Source organism: Netta rufina, assembly GCF_964035555.1.
Source record: "Netta rufina genome assembly, chromosome: Z".
Taxonomy (NCBI): domain Eukaryota; kingdom Metazoa; phylum Chordata; class Aves; order Anseriformes; family Anatidae; genus Netta; species Netta rufina.
This window is the reverse complement of record NC_140126.1, coordinates 72770187-72791303: the sequence shown is the minus strand read 5'-3', so window position 1 is coordinate 72791303 and position 21117 is coordinate 72770187. Positions and strand designations below refer to the sequence as shown.

Below are 21117 nucleotides of genomic sequence, written 5' to 3'. Positions count from 1 at the left end.
TGAGTTGTGTAGCAACCAACGAAGTGCACAGAGGACTTGTATGAAACGTTACAAAAAGCTAAAAATTTCAGGAGGATGGTAGAGTTCTGCAATAAAACTTCTTAACTAGCTTTAAGTTTTATCCCAAGTTAAACTGCAAATGCATTAAGCATCACCCAAAAATAAAGACCATGATTCATTCAGTATTTTCTAGTATTAAAAAAAAAAAAAAAAAGAAAATATGTTCAGAGTGAAGTTAACAACAATTATCAGTCTACACATACAGTTAGATATATATATATGCACTATATATGTAACTTCAATATAGCTTGTATCTGATTATGCAAACCATTGATAAACAGCTTCTATAAGGAAATATACAAAATACAGATATGCAATACTAAAATGAAAATATTTCTGATAGAAAAAAAAATCTGAAATTTTTCTGATAGAAAAAAAATACTGAAAAGCATCTTTGCAAGCAAGAGGACCAATTCCTGACTAAGAAGCTCCCCACTAATTCCACATAGTGCTTAGTATACTAACTCTGATGAGATTTACACATCTGATTTCAACATGATGGATGCTACTTTCAAATAGAGATCATAACAGCAATTCCCAAACTGGAAAATACAGGTTACTATTCGAGAGTGGAGGGCAGATATATGTAGTTTTTCTTTTCCTACTAGTATCTCACTAAATATTTTTCCATCGTTTTTTCCCCAAAAACGTTTAAGTCCCATTACAAGATTGAAAATAATAAAATGTTGCAATAATCCAGACAGAACAAACAATAATAGCCAACTGTTCTTACGCTGTATTTTTCAGTAGCTGGGCAGCAATGAGGAACACTGGCGAAGATCTGCTACCGCAAATTAGCATATGCTCCAGCTATGGTCTCAATACGAATTTGTTCTCATAATTCTGAGAATTTATAAAAGCCTGAAATTTACATACTGATTACATGGAATCAGATATTAATGAAAACAGCAAACCAGCACAGCACTATGTCAAATCAGCCCAGCACAGAGAATGTGTGAAAAGTTCAGAAAAGTATCCACATGTACATGACTTTTCATGATTAATGAACTATGGAATAAATCATTAGTACAAAAAAAAAAAAAAAAAAAAAACACCCACCAGGTTTCACACCTCTGCCTCAAAGCACAAGCTTACTACAGCTTCTAAAATATATCAGTTTAACTTTGGTAAAATGGGTTATTTATTTCACAAAAATTGTTTGTTTCTTTTCAAGAAGATCCCAAAAACCACATCCAGGAAAGAAGCAGAATTTTCAGAAAAGTTATAAGAAATCAGACGTTATAAGGGAAAACGTCAAGCAATTTTAGCTCTAAATGTTGCTTCTGAATATGTTGCTTTCACAATACAGTACCAAACCCACATTTCTAAAAATTCTGGGCTTGCTCCCAGTGGCATCAAGCCTGTTAATATTGGGGTTCTTTACAGTTTTTGCAAATGCTGTAAGAGTACATCTGCACCCTTAGTCTAATTAGTCTTGTTCTCACACTACATTTTGTAAGTGACCTACTGGTTTCAACATCAACTTGACTTCCTGGCTATGCCTCTGGTGCTCTGGACTCCTCTCTGAAACAGGCTGGTGGTGGGCCTGGGCTACTGCAGGACTGTCCCCACCTGTCCTGCTGTCACCCTCAGCAGCAAGTCTGCCTCTGGAACAGCAGCTTGCCCTGCTGCTCTCTGATAGTTATGCTCTCCTGTGCAATGTGGCAGCAAGTTCCCCAAAGCCACCTTGTTAAAAACAGAGCAGCATACAAATAGGAGTTTTGTAAAGAGTTCTGTTTATGGAAGTCACTGCTTGAACTCAGAGTCTGTATACATCTTTTTTCAGCTAATAAGAAGAGCAGTGACACAGGAAGACAGCTTTAGGAAGCTATGTGAACATGTTGCACAGATTCATTTGGGGTTCCACTGGCTTCCATAAAACACCAAGTTCATTTACACCATATGCAAATGTATACACAATATGAATTCATCTAGATATTTCCTTTCTACTTCTTTTCCCCAGCATTAATTTGCTTTTTTTTTTTTCCTCCCCCCCCCCCCCCATAGCGTGAGCCAAAACAAGAAGACTGAGATTTGTCTTATAAACTCTGTTTTGAAAAAATTGAACAAATTCCTCACTGTAATCCTAGTTAAAGGCCAAGCCTCATCTATTGATTAAGGATCAATATTTGATCCTTAAGGTTTATTTTCATCTGGAGTTTTTCTTCACCAAACCTCATATCTATTCCTGGCTGAGTTTATATTGATACTACTCTCATCTTTCCTGTCAGATTAAGCTACTACATACATCATGGTTGGTTATACTTAAATATTTCTGTCATACTAATAACCTATAAACAGAAATCATGCACTGAGAAGACGTACTAGGCCTTTTACCAATAAAACAAAAACTTATACCTCAAAAGGATTTAAAAATAACTTTTCCAGTGATACAAAAATTACAGAATGACAAGGATGTGTGTTCTGAAAACACACACAAAAAAGCAAACTATCATATTTTATAGTTACATTTTACAACAAACAAAACAATTTAAACTAAAATCTTAGATAAAGTATTAAACACTATTTGCAAGACCTCTGAGATTTAAAAAAAAAAAAAAAAAAAAAAAAAGGATACTGAGGTGAATCTTCTTTTATGGAAGAGTTTCCCCACAGAATTATACCACCCATGAATTCAAAGAACTAGAACTCACTCTTGAAATTGTACAGTGCAGTAACCTCTCTGGAAAATGTATTTCCTTCTATAAGAGAAGCATACGCAAAAGATTTGACAGAGAACCCATTTTCCAAAGTACTTTCCCATTATCTTTTCACAACAACTCTAAAGGAAAATTTGATTCACCAGAAATTTTATATGTATTTGGTTTCAAAGTTTAAATCTCAAATTAAAAACCTTAGACTTTGTCCTTGCTAATAAAAAACAATCTTACTCATCAGACTCTCTGGCATCTAATACGCAGGAGTTAGCATTCTGTAAAATTCTAAACTAAGACAAGGCAGTATGTATCAAAATTAGATTAGTACTATTCCACCAGGAAACAGCTGACCTTGTTTTGCGTATCAGGCAATGAAATTAGGAACTTGTTTTCACTGTTCAAACTTTTTTTTTCTTTCAAAATTACTAATATACCAAGATTTCATGAGGTAAGTAAACAAGCAAAGATGCATGTGTTTGACCTAACAGCAACATAAGGGAAGAAAAGAACAGGAAACATAAAAGCTCCCTCACTGCAAGTATACAGCTTCTTTATTTCTGCACCATATTATACAGTGATATTTCCAAATGTCCTTTTTTATTTTATTTTAAATATTGTACATCCTGAAGACAACTTGCTCTTTTGTTTCAAGAATATTTCTGTAACTAACTGTACAAGAGCTAATATGTGTGCTGAAATTACCTGGAAACAGTTTGTCAAAGATTTGAGGATTAAAACATATCAATTCACTATTTCATAGTGGTAAAGGCTTTATTTCAGGGAATCAAAAATTTAACAACACATTATTATCCTGAACTTTATGTTTTTCATATGCTTTTGCAACTAGAAAGATGAATGAATGCTTCCCCTGGAGCTGCAAAAACATTTTTAAAAAGAAATGTAGGTGTGATTCTTGCTGTTCTTCAGGGTCCAGCTGTTGTTCATCCTTACAGAAAATATGAGACTAGAGTACTGTAGCAAAGTTTTAAAACCTGGCACACAGTAATCTCTTTTCCAGAGCATCTACTGTCTTCCATATTTTTCTTAGGACACTGAGACTTGTCAATACCCCATGATTTAAGGATTTTCCTCCTAAAATGAAAGCATTTCAACTCAGCTGTACAAGTAAAAGTAAGCCTTGATGTCTACACAGAGGCTTGAAATGCACAGCAGGTATTCCAAAATGGGTAATCTAAAGGAACTGAGAGGGGATGGGAGACAACACAATAACATTAGTAAGAAGAAAGGACAACTGCATTTATTTTTTTTTTTTTTTAATAATCAAAACAACATCTGTTATTTTGCTATTATAAGAACACATTACAACTTTTTAAAAAATATATTTACACCCTTATGGCACTCCTGAAATAAGAAAATACCCCTTACAGTGCTATTTACAATAGGCCTTGAAAAAGTTAAATTACTACTTTTGTTTGACAGGATACTTCCAGTGAATTCCAAAAATCATGATGTGTAACTAGAAATTGGAGGAGCATTCATTCGTGGCAGCCTTTGATTCTTCCTTTTTCAACAGTCTCTCATTTTAAAGGTATATGATACTTTATTTTAAACATACTTCCCCCCAACACTTCCCAAAACCAAGATTATAATCACAGTTAAAACAAGGAAAATATAACAGCCTAATTCTCCAGAATGTTTGTCAAATATTATACATGTATTAATGTTGGGAAAAATAACAATCCTTTTATTTTTTTTACTTTTTATTTTTAAGCACAAGTCTACAGAAAGTAACCCACGTATTTAAAATGTACCTACAAGATCTAAAGAGTTCCTAAAGGTACACATCAGGTGAAATGGGAAAAATCACATAGCACTCAAGTCTGAGATTACATAAAAGATACACTTGTGTTTTTATGTACAGTATATTAGCATGCTACTCTTGAACTGAGCTTCCGAGAAACTTACTCGAGTGTATGCTATTAAATCCTCAAGGACGTAGATATAAATGATACAGAAGAGTCATTGCCTTTACACTGAGCTGCATTTTAATCATTTCGTCTCTCTGTATGGCTTTCCTCTTTCCTTTTTAATAGAGCAGTTAGTCGAATTGCCTGGGAAACAATCTGAACTCTCTGTGACCTTTGTTATCCAAACAACATATCCTTGGTGGTTTGGAGCAAAGTAACTATTCAAACCTTGAACCAAGACAGTTTGGACAGCATAAAGAGCTCTGCCAATTCTACTTCCCTCATTCAGTATGCGATAAATTTTCGTTAATGGGAACTGCTCTAAGTATTTTTAAGTTGTAGTAAACTCATAATGAACTCGTGGAACTGACCATGGAAAAGCAGCCACAGGAAACTGAAGAGACAAATAACAGCATCTCTTCCATCAGCTAATTATTAAAAGTACTGTATCTAAGGTGGAATTTCTTAAGCTCATATCCTCCGTGTTTACAAATTTACTTAAAAGGCAAGGAAAAAAAAAAAAAAAGAGCCTGTCACATTACTGTAAGAAAGAAGACTGCTAGCACTCAAATAATTGTTTATCAAAGGCTATTTAATCAATTTAATTGCCAGTACAGAAAAATCTTGCCGGATTTCCATTATTTATTATATGTGGAGTGACTCGCTAAAGTACTTGGAAAGATTTACTTCCAAGTGGTCACCTACTTAGATCAAGCGCTAAATCACTAACTCTGTGATGGTGTTTGTTTAGGTGGCAGCAGTTTAGCTGGCCGAGCCTCAATGGCCCCTTACTGAGATCTCTGTGTGTGTGGCCCATTTTGCACTGCAGCTGGCTTGACACACAAGTCCCACTGTATACCAAACCCATTGTTATTTTAATGTGACTCTTAACAGTCTACTTTGCCCTCACCACCCCAAAAACAGTTCCTAAGGGCAGAGTGTTGAATGCCCTACGGCAAAGCCACCTGTCATAAGGAAGATGAATCACAAAACAAATCAGAGGTTTTTAAAGGTGCAACATTTTAGGCTCGGCTACACCAGGCTAAGATGTGGCTAGAACAACTATTTCTAAAACTATCTTTTTCGACCACTGTTTCAAAACGCTAAACATGAAAGTCCTAAAATCCTTATGAAATCCCTTTATACTAAATTGTGATTCTTACTCTAATACTTTTAAAATACCATGCTACTATGACACTACAAAATAAAGATTACATAGACATTGCCTCTAAATCAGATATGAATTCTTTGTTACCTGGGGAAGTTTTCCATCCATTTAAAAACAAACAAACAAAAAAATCAAGACCTAGGTAGCTCCACTCATTACATATATCTTTAAAATGATTAATATATAAATAATGCTGAACATATAGCATCTCTACAAGGATTTGGAAATACAGATTTAGTTTGAACCCAACCAGAACGGTGATGGACTGTTTGCTTTTAAGTATCCAGTTCTGGCAGCAGACATCAGTTCTTGGGAGGAACCTACCTGTTCATCAACTAGGCAACAGGTGAAATGGATTATAAATTGTTTTCTTCTGAATGACTGCTACAGATATGCTGTAAATGACTCCACTGACACTTAATTATGTTGATGATAAAAGCAGCACATTGTAAAAGCAGCACATTGGCAAAAGAATTTCACATCCGGATGCAGCTTGCCTTCTTGCACCCCTTAAGCTGTTGCACCTCTCCTTGTCCTTCATTAAAGGGCTCTGGCTAACAAGTGTAATTCCAGCCTTAATGATCCAGTACAAAAAAGAAGGAAGTAATTTTTAGAAACCACAGACATGTTTTTATCACTGAACCTATTTACTTCCACAAGCAAATAAAGGATAATTATTCTTCCCTATCAGCTAGAAAAGAAAAACCAAACCGATCCTCAAGGGCTTGCTTGTAACTTTACCTCAGTGAGATGTTTAAAATACCAACATTTATTGTTATAGTGGAGAATCATCTGTCAGTCTTACCACTGTCAAACATTCCATCTAGACAACAAAAGGCACAACAAGCTTTGAACAAACAACCTATGGCACCTGAAGGGGGATGATAAATCTGTTTTCATGAGGCAACTTGCAGAAACCACATCCTCCACCCTATTGCTCTTCAAACTTTGTGCATGAGTGTTTGTGCATGCGTGAGTGTGCTGGGGGGCTATGACATGCATATTACTTCCTTAGTGAAAGTATTCATGGCATCACAGACTGATGGAGCTCACGTGTACAGTAGTCTGGGCAGGCAAGCAGGGATTCACAGGTTTTAGGAATGAAGAACACCCATTAAGTCATCTAATATATTGTACTGCCAATGCAGCATAGTTACAGCGCATTACAACGCATTTTCCATTCCTTTGTCCAGTTTTAAGTGACTGATGCAATGGGGCTGCTACCACTTCCTCTGGCAAAGGCTTCAACAGTTAAACAAATTTCAACATTAGAAAATATTTCCTAATAATATGCCTACATTTTCCTTTGCTTAACATCACTCCATTATTCTTATTTGCACTCCTCTGGACCACCCAATACACTTTTGGCACTAAAATTTTAGGGAAGTACACCTTCAGCAAGCTGAAACCAGCAGTGGTAATAATGATTTCAGAATACATGTTTAGTACAGCTATAGGAAATAAATTTCAGTATCTAGTACATTTTAGCATTCTCGAGTGACTATTACCAGTCATTATTACAAAGACACTAACAGAAATTACCCACTAGAAGACTGGAAAACATTCCTGCAAGCACACTTAAGAAATGAAACAGAACAAAACAAGCAAATAAAAAAAATAAATCAGAAAAGCAGAGCATTGAAAACAGATTATTGCAGATTTCCAAATTCACTAATTTCCTGAAAGTTACATTATAATATATTTATATAAAATTTCCCATCTGTTAACTCCGAAACTGAAAAATATGGCTCATCAAGAGAAAAATCAAATGACACTTAACAAAACTTTACTTCACCATCGGTCAATGATTAAAAGTATTGATCACAGCTTTTCTAGACTTAAAATTTTAAACACTAAGTTCTGATGGAATTTGTAAACCATTAAAAATTTACCACCTACCATATGAAAACTTTTTTTTTTTTAAATGACAAATCAGGTCTGTTTTACTAAGTTCCTAGTCTATATATATAAGAAGCATGCTAATCATATACAGGATGCATTTCAGATGTGTGGATATTTGCAAAAACAGGGATGAACAGATACACCAAGATAGTGTACAGAGTTGTAGCAATATACTTCTCCCACACTGATGCAGTATGTTAAAACAAAACAAATAATTAGCTGTAGTTTATTGCTATTTTTCTGCCTTCTCAGACACTCTCTCTGTGAATTAAAAATTAGCGAACACCATACTGTTATTAACTACTGCAAACTATAAATGCATCAGGAAAGTTATTTGAGATTATTCGTTTGAACTGTGGTATCTAACAATAAATGTAAATTTTCTTAACAAGGATTCAGAGTAAGAAGCAATGTGTCTTACAAGCAGCAAAACTTACAATAGTGTATTCTTTAAGGTGCTTGTAACATGCTCATTCCAGTTGGGGTATACACACCATGGATCTATACCTCACAAACTCCTTGGCCAGTGTTTACTTACATATTGTGTCTATCACCACTTCTATAAAAAAGACCAGGACACAATTCATGAAAAGCAATCAAAATAAACAAGTTTGTGTGTACAAGTATCCATATACCTATAACAAAAGGCAAATGGATTTCCCAAATGCATGAAATTGATTCATGCATCTGTGTAGCAATTGGGTGAAAATATTTGCAATATTTGCATGATCTGATGCCCATTTCATAGCCCACAAAGTACATCAAGGGCTTTCAGAAGTTTTTTTCTTAAGCCGAAATGTGTTAACTATCTTATTTAAGAATAAGCAAAACGTCCAGTATTCAAACACCTAATCAACAACATCTTCACACATACTTTTCTGTAATCTCTCCCTTTGTTATATATCAAAGGGTAAAAACTATAGTGACTTAAGAAGAGTAATTTTCTAATTATTCCTGATAATTGAATGGACTTTTCTCACAATGGGGATTGATAATAGAATGGGATAAGAGAGGAGAAGTCAGGAGTTTAAGAGAAGTATGATGTGCACTACTGTCAAAATCTGAAATTATTGCTTCCTTTTCTTTTATGTCCACATTTTTTAGTAAAAGCACAAAGACTAACAAATCTTTCTGCATGACTGCAAGTAGTACAGCTAACAAAGGAAACACAGTACTTTTCAACCAATAGCTCCATCACACCCTTCCCCTTCCCTCCACACCCCACCCCCTGAAAAATAAGTAAAGAAGTTCCCAAGACTGGGGAAGATTTAATTTGTGAAACCTGCCAGAAAAGACACCCTTTAGAAAAATGGTAAGGAATAAACACGACTAAAATTCAGTGTTTAAGTTGCAGATCAGCCTCTCTAGGTGTCCTCTCCAGTAAATGTACATTTAACTGAATTTCTGTCCTCTGGATGTATAGGGCCCAGCAAGGGCCCTATAATATGCTTTCGTAATATGCTGTCAAGAGATATACAGCATGAATTTTTCCCAGAGACTCCATAAAATATTTGAAACATTCTATTATACACATTGAAAATATTTATAATTCTCACAAAGGCTTTGGCAATTTCATTTGTAGGCATTAGTTCCATACAGTGGGGAAAATAAGGTGTGTTCTCACCCAAGAAATGACATTTTTTCCAAAACCATTCTTTTGACAACCAAACCTAAATGCACACATAGGTATCAGGACACTGTATTTTCAATTACTTTGGCCAGATTATTATTTTCCCAAATTGACATAAAGATGTTTTCATATGAATTAAGTTTCTCATAAGCCTTAATTGATGGAAACGTATTTGGTGGGCCCACATATATGAAGATATTTTCCCTTAATAAAATATAGTATGTATTTCATCTGTCTGGTATTTAGAATATATTATGTGTGACACAGAGAAGAAAAACAGGATTGTTAAAATTACTGCTCTTATTTTCTAAGTAAAATTTGGTCCTAACCTTGTAATACTGTTGCAATATAGTACTTGAGCCTAGACCCTTTGTGAACAGCACTCAGCCCTGCGTGTGCACAAGAAGTGTCAAGAAGGTGGTATAGAGCCTATAAGGCCTTGGGTAAATACACAGAAACAGCGATAATATGGATTGAAATGCTTCTATCACCTAATTTTTGGCACTTTACTCAAGAGCCAAATTGTGCTTGAAGTTTTCCTAAACTGTATGAGCTTACAACGAAGCACCCTTTTAAGAAGCCTAACTTCACTCAACTTAATCTCTCTTTCTCCACTTGGCAAAGCAAAGTGAAGGCTCTGATGTTGGCTTCTGAGGCACTTAAGTGAGTAGCTACAGATTAGGTAGTATGAATGGCCCTCAATTTACAGTAAAATACAAACCTGAAAATAGTGAGAAAAAGTTAATTCCCATACTGAATTCTTCATCAATTTTGAAGTTTGATAAAAAGGCATTTCTACCACCACTTCAATGTAAGCATCCCAGATAACATATTTTTTGTTTGTTACAAGTCAGTCTCTTAGTTTCTTAAAAGCTGATATCTGACAAAATTAACCAAAGAAAGTGCAAAGCATGCCTCATTGGTCTGAAGCAGTAAACAAAGTAGGTAGGATAATCCTTAGACACTTTGCTTCCAGGAATAGTTCTATGCTTTTTTTTTTCCCCCCAGCGGAAAGACGGACATGGCCTAAATGATTCCTACTCTTCTCTATCTGCAACCTTGATTCCATTCTCTGCCCAGAGTTTTCTTCCCTATAACAGTGCTGGTGAAACTGATTCTAGAACTGTGCCCTGAGCTTGAACTTGATCAGTGCATTGATCCTCCCAGAGCACTGCAATTGCTCCTTAAACCCAAATTCTTTCACTGATGTGGTTGAGAAGTCAGCCATCCCAGCACAACTGAAGCAGTGACAAACCTTGGTTACAGCATAGGATTAAATTCTGGAGAAAAATAGAGTAGGTGCAAGCAGGATTTCCTTTTATTAGCTTCTTCCCCAGAAAAGCTTCAGCACCAAACCACAACATGAAACAGCTAGTGGTGTCTACAGATACAGACAATACTACTTTGTTTCATGCTTTAAGAGTCCTTTCCTCTGCAGCCAAGAAACCAACTTGAAACTGCATTCCCAGTTGTGATTTGATGTAGTTCTAAGCAGGAAATCATTTTAGCATTAGCTTTCAAAATATTTAAAATAATAGAAAACTTATTTTTAATATGTTTTCACATTTGAAAGTAATCTTAAGCTTTTTTGTTGTTGTTCCTATTTAGAATAGGAAAAAAGAAGAAAGAAACAAGCAAAGAAGGCCAGAATTTGAATAGGGAAGCTTGCTTCCTGAGTTAGGAATTAAAAACAAAGTTACAGCTTATGGAACTTACCAGTTTAATGCTAAATTGAAGTCAAAATCTAGTCATACCCTGCTTACACACACACACTCAAAAACTTAAATAAGTTTGAGAAGTAATACTTTTATTCAGCAGCATTTAAGATGCAGTACCACAGAAATAGTCCTGCTGATAGGCTTTGACAGGAACTACATGCTTGTTTCCAGTTTGACCCATAGAGAAGCTCACCATATTTATTCAATCAGAAATATGTCAGATTTCTATTTGACTTTAAAGAACCTAATAAAATATAGAACTGTACCAAGAAGGTCCTTCTCATAGTTTAACAATAATTTAAGCATTTAACTGTACTTACAGAGCCATCTTTCAGATTTCTCTCATAGGAGAAGTGACACACTGCATTTTCTTCATCTCTTGAAATAGCAAAGTTGTATTTACCAGCTGATTCTTCTCCAAGTATCAATGCTTTCTTCAGTTCTTCAACATACTTTTCTCTATTCATTTCCATGTCAGAAGCCTCTCTAGAAATTTCAGCTTCAGACACTATAACAAAGAAAATTTTTAAGAAATAAATATTCATGTGTGAGCATATACTTCTGTTTACATACATACACAGATATGCTCACAGACGTTAAGGGACAGACAAATATTATTCTATTCCTTCCTTGACATGTATCAGTATGTGCCATTCACTAATGAAAATGCAGCAGGAATACTGTTTTTTCCATAAGAAGTTCTGTGCCTTTTTTTTCCTGTCTGAAAATGGTTTATTACCATTACTCCACAATTTCACTTAGAGTTATTTAGAATAGTACTAGCCTTACAATAGAAAAAAAAGAGCATAATGTTCAAACTATGATTTATTGTACCCTCTTAGTTTTCTTTGAAAGTGTGTAACCTAAACCCTAAAAGGCAGCAGGTAGGCAACTGTCTCCTCACATATTCTTAATCTACGTTCCCAAATTTGTAACTCACAACCATAAAAAAATAAATAAATTGTCAATTTACAAAGGGAAGATAGACCTAGAGGCAGGTGAATCTATGCTGTTTAAACACAAGACCCACTAAATGGGGGAATGTGTCTCTACTTTTTATTAGATTTAGTCTATTAAAATGTTATTCCATTCTTTTGAAAACAAAGAACATTTGAATTTGCTGCAGAACAGTCCAATTAGAGACATACTGTCCTTAAGAACCACGACTGCCTTTCCCATCAGCTTCTGATTGTGTTCATTTCTTCCTAAATCTTCTTTCCATTAACCCTTAAACTGGAAAGGCAGCTTACCAAGACTCATCTTCTCTCCATTGGAATAACAAGAAACAGTTCTTAATTTTACCACCTAGGTCCTTGGCTATTTTCCTTCCTTTTAATTTCATTCTACAAACAACTTCCTCAATACTTTTAGAGATCCATATGTTAATTTGAATAAATAACCTTTATGTCAGAGTACAGTTTCCTGAACTGCAAAGACTCTATTAAATAAGAGAAATATGTCCACCATGTAATGCATACTTCAGTGTATAGCCTATTGATACAGTATTTTAGATTCTTTACTTGATTCACAGAACCGTTTCCTTCCTTTCTGACCAATCTTCCAAGGAAGACTACTCTAGATCGTCCTTTATCCTTACTTGCTCTTAGATATTTTTAGCATTTGCCCAGCATTTGAAAGAGTAAGATATGAAAAAGGAAATTAGTTTGTGACAGCTTGAAAACAAAAACACTTCCTTCACACAACTGCAAATGACTTTAAAAAATGCATCCTACTTAAAAACCTATTAATAACATTATTTCTTCTTTATAAAAGTGCCTTTGACAATAACTTCATAGTGAGGCATAAACCTGCACATATATTGAAACTGTCCTGATGGAAACAGAGCAGCATTTCAAGAAAAAATAAGCCAGTTTGAATTGCCTCATTTTTCTTCTGTTTTCATCTAGACAGAGTAGTTAACCTCATACTACAAAGAAAGCACTACTTAACAAATCTATCCATCACTAAAGTACAGCAGAGGAGTAAAGGTATAAATATTTGCTGTGAAGTTATATCCTGAAATGCTTCAGGATTTCTTAATTCTGCATCTTCAGTAATTTCAACTTAGTTCCAGAATCATAAAGAGGCTGAAGTTAGGTGTGACCTCTGGAGATTGTCTAGTCCAATCTGCTCAATGTATGATTGACTTTACAAGCTACTCAGGACCACATCCAGTTGCATTTTGGGTATCTCCAAGGACTGACACTCCTCATCTTCTCTGGGCAAGCTATTCTGGTGCTTGGTCACCACCCTATGGCAGAAAAGTTTCAATTCCTGGTATTTTGATTTGTGCCCATTGCTTCCTATGTTGTCACTGGACAACACTGAAAGGAACCTGACTCTGTCATCTTTATTGCTTGCCATCTGGTACTGGTACACATAGGATCCCCCAGCCTTTTCTTCTCCAGGCTGCACAGTCCCGGCTCTCTCAATTTCTACTCTAACGCAGGCTCTAGTCCTTCAGCCGTCTCGATGGACTTTCACTAGATTCAGTTCAGTAAGTTCAATGTTTTTCTTGTACTGGGAAGCCCAAAGCTGGTCACAGCATCACATCTCCCCAGCGCTGAGCAGAACTGAAGGACAACTGCTCTTGATATTTTCCCTCATTTTCCTTTTGCTGCTCATAGACAGAAGCACTAGATAGTAGAAGTGTAGAAACATTCTCCTCTCCAGAGTCATATTCCATAGGATTCTTTTAAAGAGATCCTAAAACAGGTCAAAGTCTGCTTTTCTGAACTTTAGGGTCGCAAGCCTGCCTTTTACTGTTTACTCCTCTCAGGATGCTGAACACCACTATTTAATAATCACTGCAAACAAAGGCCACCCTCAGCTTCTGAGGCCTTTTCTTTTTTCTTTTTTTTTTTTTTGGGGGGGGGGTGGGGGGTAGAAAGGGCAGGGAGTGGGAGGGAAGAGGGGTTGGGAAGACAAGGAAGGAGATTTTTTTTTTCTTTTTTAAATACCATGTTATAATATACTACAGCATTACCAATGTGAAAGATCATCTATTCACAAACACCAACTATTTGTGCACACAAAAAAAGAACTACCACCTTACTAATTACCTTAATTACCAGGTCAGACACTACTGCACCAGTCTACTAGTCTGTAAGACACAGGCTAACAGCTATAGGAAAAAGGAGGTACAGGTAGCAAAAGACAGCATACTAATGTCAACACTGCAAAGAAATAAACAGCTGACACAAGGACAAAGTACTCCCATCTGTGGAAAATCTAAGCCTGGAGATACACTCAGTTAAAGTGATAAATTAGCACCAGAATCAAAATCAGCTATACCTTAGGCAGTTTTCCCTAAGCAGATTCAAACGTGTTAGACTCTTCAAAAGCTAGAAAGCAAAAGCATGCAGGGGGAACTGAACTGCTTCGGAGCTGTTTGTAACAAAAGACAGATAAATAAATATTGGAATTAGGCTCAATAAATATGAGCAAGTCAGTCTTTTTAACAGTCAGATGCAAAGTAAGCCACAGCCACGCCAGTCCGAAGTTTGCCACGAAGTTCCCCATGTACTGGTACCACACAATGCCTGAAGTTCAGTATTCTCTCCCTCTTTTTTCTTTTTAAGAGAAAATTGCAAACCTGTCACACTCATAAAGTGAAGGCCTGAACATGGCGTTTTCCCAGATCTCCAACGATACACTAAGAACAGTACAGGGGTACTGTGGGGCATGCATTAAGAATAAATCAGAAATAAATTAACCTCATAACGAGTATTCCTAAGTTAGAGAAGATGTTCCCACCATTACATTTTAAGTTGCACTATTTATATCAGAGGTTAGGAAAAACAGGTTAGGAGGCAGTGGGGTATATTATAACTGTATATCCCTAGAGATCTGTAAATTCAAGATACATGTTCTTCCCAAAATAACGCTTCCTGAAATAGAAATTATATTTTGTTGTTTCTTACAGCAAATGTAATAGACAATCATACATAGATGTTTTTGTATACAGCCTAATACTGGCCATCTTTTGGGCACTGAAATACTCTGAGACACATAATAAATTATAAACGATTTCAATATTTAGCTTACTATCGTTTGAAGACCATGGTATTACTTATTCTACCATTATATTTTTCAAATTTGTTTCTGTAGTCTAACAAGATAAATTCAAACAGAGTGAACAGGACTGCAGCTTACTTTGTGCTAAGTTAAGGTTAAATAGCTTTATGAAAGGGAATAGGACAGAAAAGGTAGTGGGGATGCAGAAGAGAGAAAAAAAAGGTAACAATATATATATATATTTATTTATTTTTAAACCCCACAGCATGGGCAACTCAACCATCTTTTTTTCTAATGTGAAATCCCTTCCTGATTCATGAGGAGAGAGGGGCTAAGATAGAGGGCCACATATTCTACCAGCTGGTACTTGTCCTACAAACTGGTCTTTGAGTGAGATGCTGCTTTGCAAACGTTTAGCTCCAATGCCACATCACAGCCTCCCTACCGGTGCACCAAGTATGTGTGCAGCTGGCATACGGGGACAGGAACAAGAGAGAAGCCAGCATGCAGCACGGCAAACATGGAGATATCTACAGACAAGCCACTGGGAAGTCAAAACCAGCTGTGTATCAATCCTCACAAATTAAGACTGACAGATAGGAACTTCAGAACCGGACTTGGTACCATCACATACACGTGTGGCAGCCAAAGCTGAAGCAGTAAATTTGCCCTCACCGCTGTACTTCCTATCAGTTCTGCCCTACCTGGTTCTAATCCAAGCCAATCATACTCAAATTCAGGAACAAGTCTAAACTCTCTCTGGATCAAGTAGAGAAAGCATTCTGTAAAATTTTAAAAATATATTTTAAGCATGAAACACCATTAGAAAAGATTACAATTGCCTACTGCATCTCATCTTTCAAAACTGAAAGCAACACTTTTTAATGTTCATATAAAAATGATACAGTACAATTATTAACAGGTAAAAAAAATAAGCCTGCATGACAGTGAAGAATTGAGTCTACAGTGTTGGTCCACATTTAACTTGTAAGGCTATCAATCCACTACAAATAGCAAGGGCAGAGTGGGAGAGAAAGGCAAGACATTTAACACCAAAACATTTGTTTTGGCTGAAGTTACAGCCAATCATTTCCTACTCCTTATTAGCTTGCTTACTTCTTTTAAAGGACACTAGACATTGTTAAGGTAGCAAAGGCCGCTAGTATATCAATATTTCTCTTAAAGCAGAAATAGCACAGACAGAAACGTGGTATCCCTTGCATTATGAGGGTAAAGAGAGGCAGAAAAAGTAAGTCGGAAATCCATAAGAACAATTCTTATGGATTCCATAAGAACATATTGTTCTGTAAGAAAAATTGTTCTCTTGCCTAGAACAATTCTATTAACACTGAGAAAAATTAGACAAAACAAGAAAGGCCCAAAAAAACAGACATACTAGTACACTATAATTGAGCACTAGGATTTTTTTTCCCTCTTGCTTTGCCTCTGTATTCTTTTTGCATGCTGTGTATTCCTTTCTCTTACAAAATTAGCAGAAAAACAAATCAATCTGTAGGAAAACATGAAATTTATAAATGTACATATCTGCAGTTCTTTAACACAATACCGAGTGAATATATTAGATCATACTGCATATTTGTGTGCTTCTCCTCCCCTCAAGATTTTACTTTATTTTGTTATTGAAATCAGACTCCCAAAGCTTTTCATCATCACATTAAATATACAAAAAACATAAAAGACAACTCCATCAGCAACTCTCGTTCACTTCCTGGTAGATGTTGCCAAGTAAAATAATCCACAGCATGAGAAACCCAAAAGGGATTTCCCCCAGCAAGAATTTTCTGACCACTGCTTTTTCTCCTTCCAGATTTTGAAGCTGGTATCTAGGCAGTCTCAAACATGATGTAATAACTAAGAAAAAGTGATCAAAAGCAATGGTGAGAGTATGAAGAGACAGATCTCTGCAGCAGATGCACAAGAATTTCAATTCCCAATGAAGTTACTAAAAAGACTACGAATTTCATATGAATTCCTGATAAATGGACCAGATTCTTGCAAAAGAAATAAAAGCCCTCTCCTTTGGATGAGTACCCAACGTTAATGCTAAACTGTTTTTCTTTCTCCTTTCTTTAATAGCATGAGGTCATCTTGCTTTCACTGGTCCTCCATTCTGGAAAACTATCATCCAGCAATTCTGCCAGATGCAGGAAATTTACAAAATTAGAACTGTTTACATACTTTTTCTACACTTTTTTTCTGCTAAAGTAACACAAGGTTTCACTTACAAAAATAACAGATTTTATGTATTAGCTTTTTGTGAATTTTAAGGTATTTATTTTGAACTTTAAAACTTCCCTTGATACAAGAACAACCACAAAAGCTTTTAAAAAGAAATACTGGAATACCCAGTTAAATATTTATCAATGTTAACACATTTTCTATTATTTTGAAAATACATACTTCGTATGTATTTTTTTGTATGTATGACTGTGAAATCAAAAAAAACAAACAAACAAAAACTTTCACATCAGGCTACAGGGAGCCAGTACTTGAATATATATATTTGGCTTATGTATTATTTATAGAATGTTCTAAATGGGAAAGGGAATGTGAAAGAGCAGATTTTACACATGCACACACACATTTTAAGTTAGTCTTGTTTCCTAGGTTTGAAAGAAAAAATAAAGAAAATAAAGTTGTGTTTGACAGAAAGCTACTGAACGATTAAGGTTCTTACAATACACAAGACAACAGACAAAACACTATAAAATGGCTGCCCTATTTGAAATTTTGGCTTAAGTTAGTACCAGGGAGAAACAACTTCTGGGCAGCAAAAAGGAAGGAAGGAACTACACAGTTATCTGTTCTTATAATTTAGAAAAAGAGTCAGGCAAATGTTTTTGCCTGTATTACACTGTAAAATATATCATTGTCTCCTCCCTCTGAAACATTTCTGCTGCTGAGAGAAGTGCTTTGGACCAAGTATCTGACATCTAAAGGAACACACAAATCTTTTCTTCTTTCACAAGACATAAATGAGACAAACATGCATATATGAAGAAACCCACTTTATTATCCAGATTTCTGTGTGGGGAAAAAATGCCACAGGCTATTTTTTTTTCTATTAATTTATCCCTAGGGGGGAAAAAAAAATTCTGTCCCCTATTTTTCTCAAAAATTCACAAGAGCACCAAGTACAACTACCTTTAGTTATTAATATCTTATCAAACCTTTAAAAAAAAACTCAATTAAATGTTTCATGAATTATAATTTGCAAACACTACTTGCATTAACCATTGTTCAAGAATCTGAAGAACACACATATATGGTACTGCAATATCACAGCAAGAAAACCATCAAGCAAGAACAAACTGCTGCATAGCCATATGCTAATGAATTACTATTACTTTAGACATACAAAGTTTCCAGATTTTGAAGATATCTGAACACATCCCAGAAAATCATTAATCTACCTCCTCCATCAGTGAGGATAGGTAATATTAATAAAATATTTTTGCTGCAAGTTGTGGGTCACAGTATAAAAACTACTTAAAAATAGTAATGAAGAACAGCAACAATTTAAAACACTTTTTTCTTTCCATTATTACCTGTCCCAGTCCATGCACATTCACCATCAGTGAGTGTTATACCAAAGCCGGTGCCTAAATCTTTTTCCCATGATACTTGTAGAAAATACACTGCTTCTGGATCAGAAACTGGATGAATTCTGTTCAAAGTTTTCTCCATTTCCCAGTCACCTGTTGTGGAAATAAAATAATCTTGTTATAATCATTAACATATTTTCAGAGATGCTTAGCAGTTTTATGTAACCGGCTTTGAAGAAAAAGAAAGGTAGACTTACAAGCATTCTTAGAATGGCATTTCACTTTCCTACACAAATTCAGTTTTTTAGATAAGATTATATTTCCAAATAGAAAACTGGATTAAAATAATTAAGATGTAAATAGCAGTGCCAACAATCAAATATATCTGAATAGTCCCCAGTTGTGAAACCGCGTGTCAGTCAGGAAGCTGGGGAATGTAAAGCTGTCATACACAAGCACTTCCTCATGTTACCTCACTGTTTACTATCACCCAACACACAGCACATGGAATATAATTAAAAACTATCACGATGCAGGTGAAAGACTGTTACTTGCAAGAATGCTACTCAGCTCTGCTGCAAAACATCTACTGCAGGAAATGCCAGCAACAACTAAAGAAATTATATTCAAAAACAAATGCCGCAGAGAAACAAGTTTATGATGCTAATTTTTTTATTTTTTATTTTTTTTGCTCAGTATCAAAGCAACTGCACAACCTGCAGCTGACATAATACCTTCCAAAGAATGACATCTATTTATATATATCCCAGTCTAACAATAATGAATGCCATGGTACTCAAGGTCTTTATAACTGCATTGGGCAATTTGCTCCACAGAATAATGAAGAAACAGCCAATTCTAAAGTTAAAGTTGACTCATAGTATTTTCATTGAGAATGCTTCATGCTGTCCAGTACTTGAAGAGCTTTTTTGGGGCTATTAAATTGTATGGTGCTTTTTTTTTCCTAAAAAAAAAAAAAAAAAAAAAAAAAAAAGAAGGAAGTGAATGAAAAAGTATGTGCTTATGCACACACACAAAAGCATGTATTGATAAGGGTAAGAAAAATGTAACCGAGGCATTTAAACCACTTGCAATGAGTACACCTGCTCAGGCAGGTGTACGGTATTAAAAGCTCTATCTAGTTTTCCATCTGACATGTAGCAGTAAGTAATCAAGATCAGCCTCAGTTCAGGCCCTGAGGGGACACTTTTCTTCCAGCAGTTCTGGTGAGGAGCTCCTGGCTTACAGATATTGAAGCAAATCTAGATGCAAGATGCAGAATGAACTACCACTAGCCTCCCAAAAAGTTGGTATTTTCACGTCAGGAGGATCAGTTTTAACTGAGTTGCCTGCAGTATCTGACCTCTGTTCAGTTACATTTAAGAAATGCCTTTCTCTTGTCCAGACAGTGCACAGAATTCAAAAGCTGCAAAATACATGAATCTATGAGTTGTTTTTCAAGCATAAAGCTGCATTAGCAGTTAGGTAACTACTATATTGTAACAATAAATGTCTACTATAAATATCAACAAGGTTAATGCAATAACAAATTAGCTACTTCTGATGGCTAATATCACAGTACAGGTCAATTTAGACTAACAAATCGCATTTCTAAACAATGAAAGGATCATCAGGTAAAGTGTCTGCTGTAAATTGCAGGATGAATTTTGGTTAAACAAGTCACTAGGTATTTCTAGCACTATGGACTACACATTACATTTTCATCATTAATTTAACAAAGAGCTAACTTCATTTTTCAGCTTAAAACTTAAGTTTAACTTCAGTTTAGAATGTATTTCAAAAGACTTTAGAATTAAAAAGACAAAGTAGGAGTAGGAGATAAATCACTTACATATATAGCTAAGCAGCATAAACCCTCTCCAACAACAGCAAGAGGGATGACTTTATGTCCATAAAACAGCAGCATTCATACTACTACAGATGCCACACTCAGAGTTTATATTCACAGAAAGAGTGCCAGAAACTAAAGGGTTACTTAATTTTTCAATATTGCTTTTAAGTCCAAAAAAAATATGTTTGAACACCGGTCATTTCTGAAAGTGTACAGTACATCTGTGCAGCTGTAAACAAGAACAGAAAGTGGTATATTTGGGGCACAGAGGCCTGGAACAAGGCCTCTTGAATTACTGTTTATGGGATGAAAGTAATTTTAAAGATTTGTAGTGCACCAATTGCCTGAGTATGGGTCAATAAAGAATACATGACACGAAGCACAAGTAAGGTGTGTAGTATATTTAAGCATACAGACATGTATTCTCCTTTGCCCGCCAGATTCTCTTTCCTTTTTTTTCCTTGTTCTGGAATGATACTGAGCCTCATATAAAATATTTTGATAAAAATCCCTCTCCAAAAGACACTCCTTATAAAAAGACTTGAATTGCTTGTTAATTAAAAGCTGTGAAACAGTTGCATGCAACCCAGAGAGAAAACATACAACATACTAATGTAAA

General features: G+C 35.4%; 1 protein-coding gene across 1 annotated transcript in view; it reads right to left on the bottom strand.

Annotated features, from left to right (window-relative positions):
• XRCC4 (X-ray repair cross complementing 4) overlaps positions 1-18788 on the bottom strand; it is a gene marked incomplete at its 5' end in the record, with an annotated part of 168274 nt that extends 149486 nt beyond the window's left edge. The window contains 2 exons of the mRNA XM_084305552.1: positions 11384-11571; positions 18650-18788. Coding sequence (XP_084161678.1) covers positions 11384-11571; positions 18650-18788 — 327 coding nt within the window. The remainder of the gene's footprint in view (positions 1-11383; positions 11572-18649) is intronic.
• Between the last annotated feature and the right edge of the window lie 2329 nt (positions 18789-21117).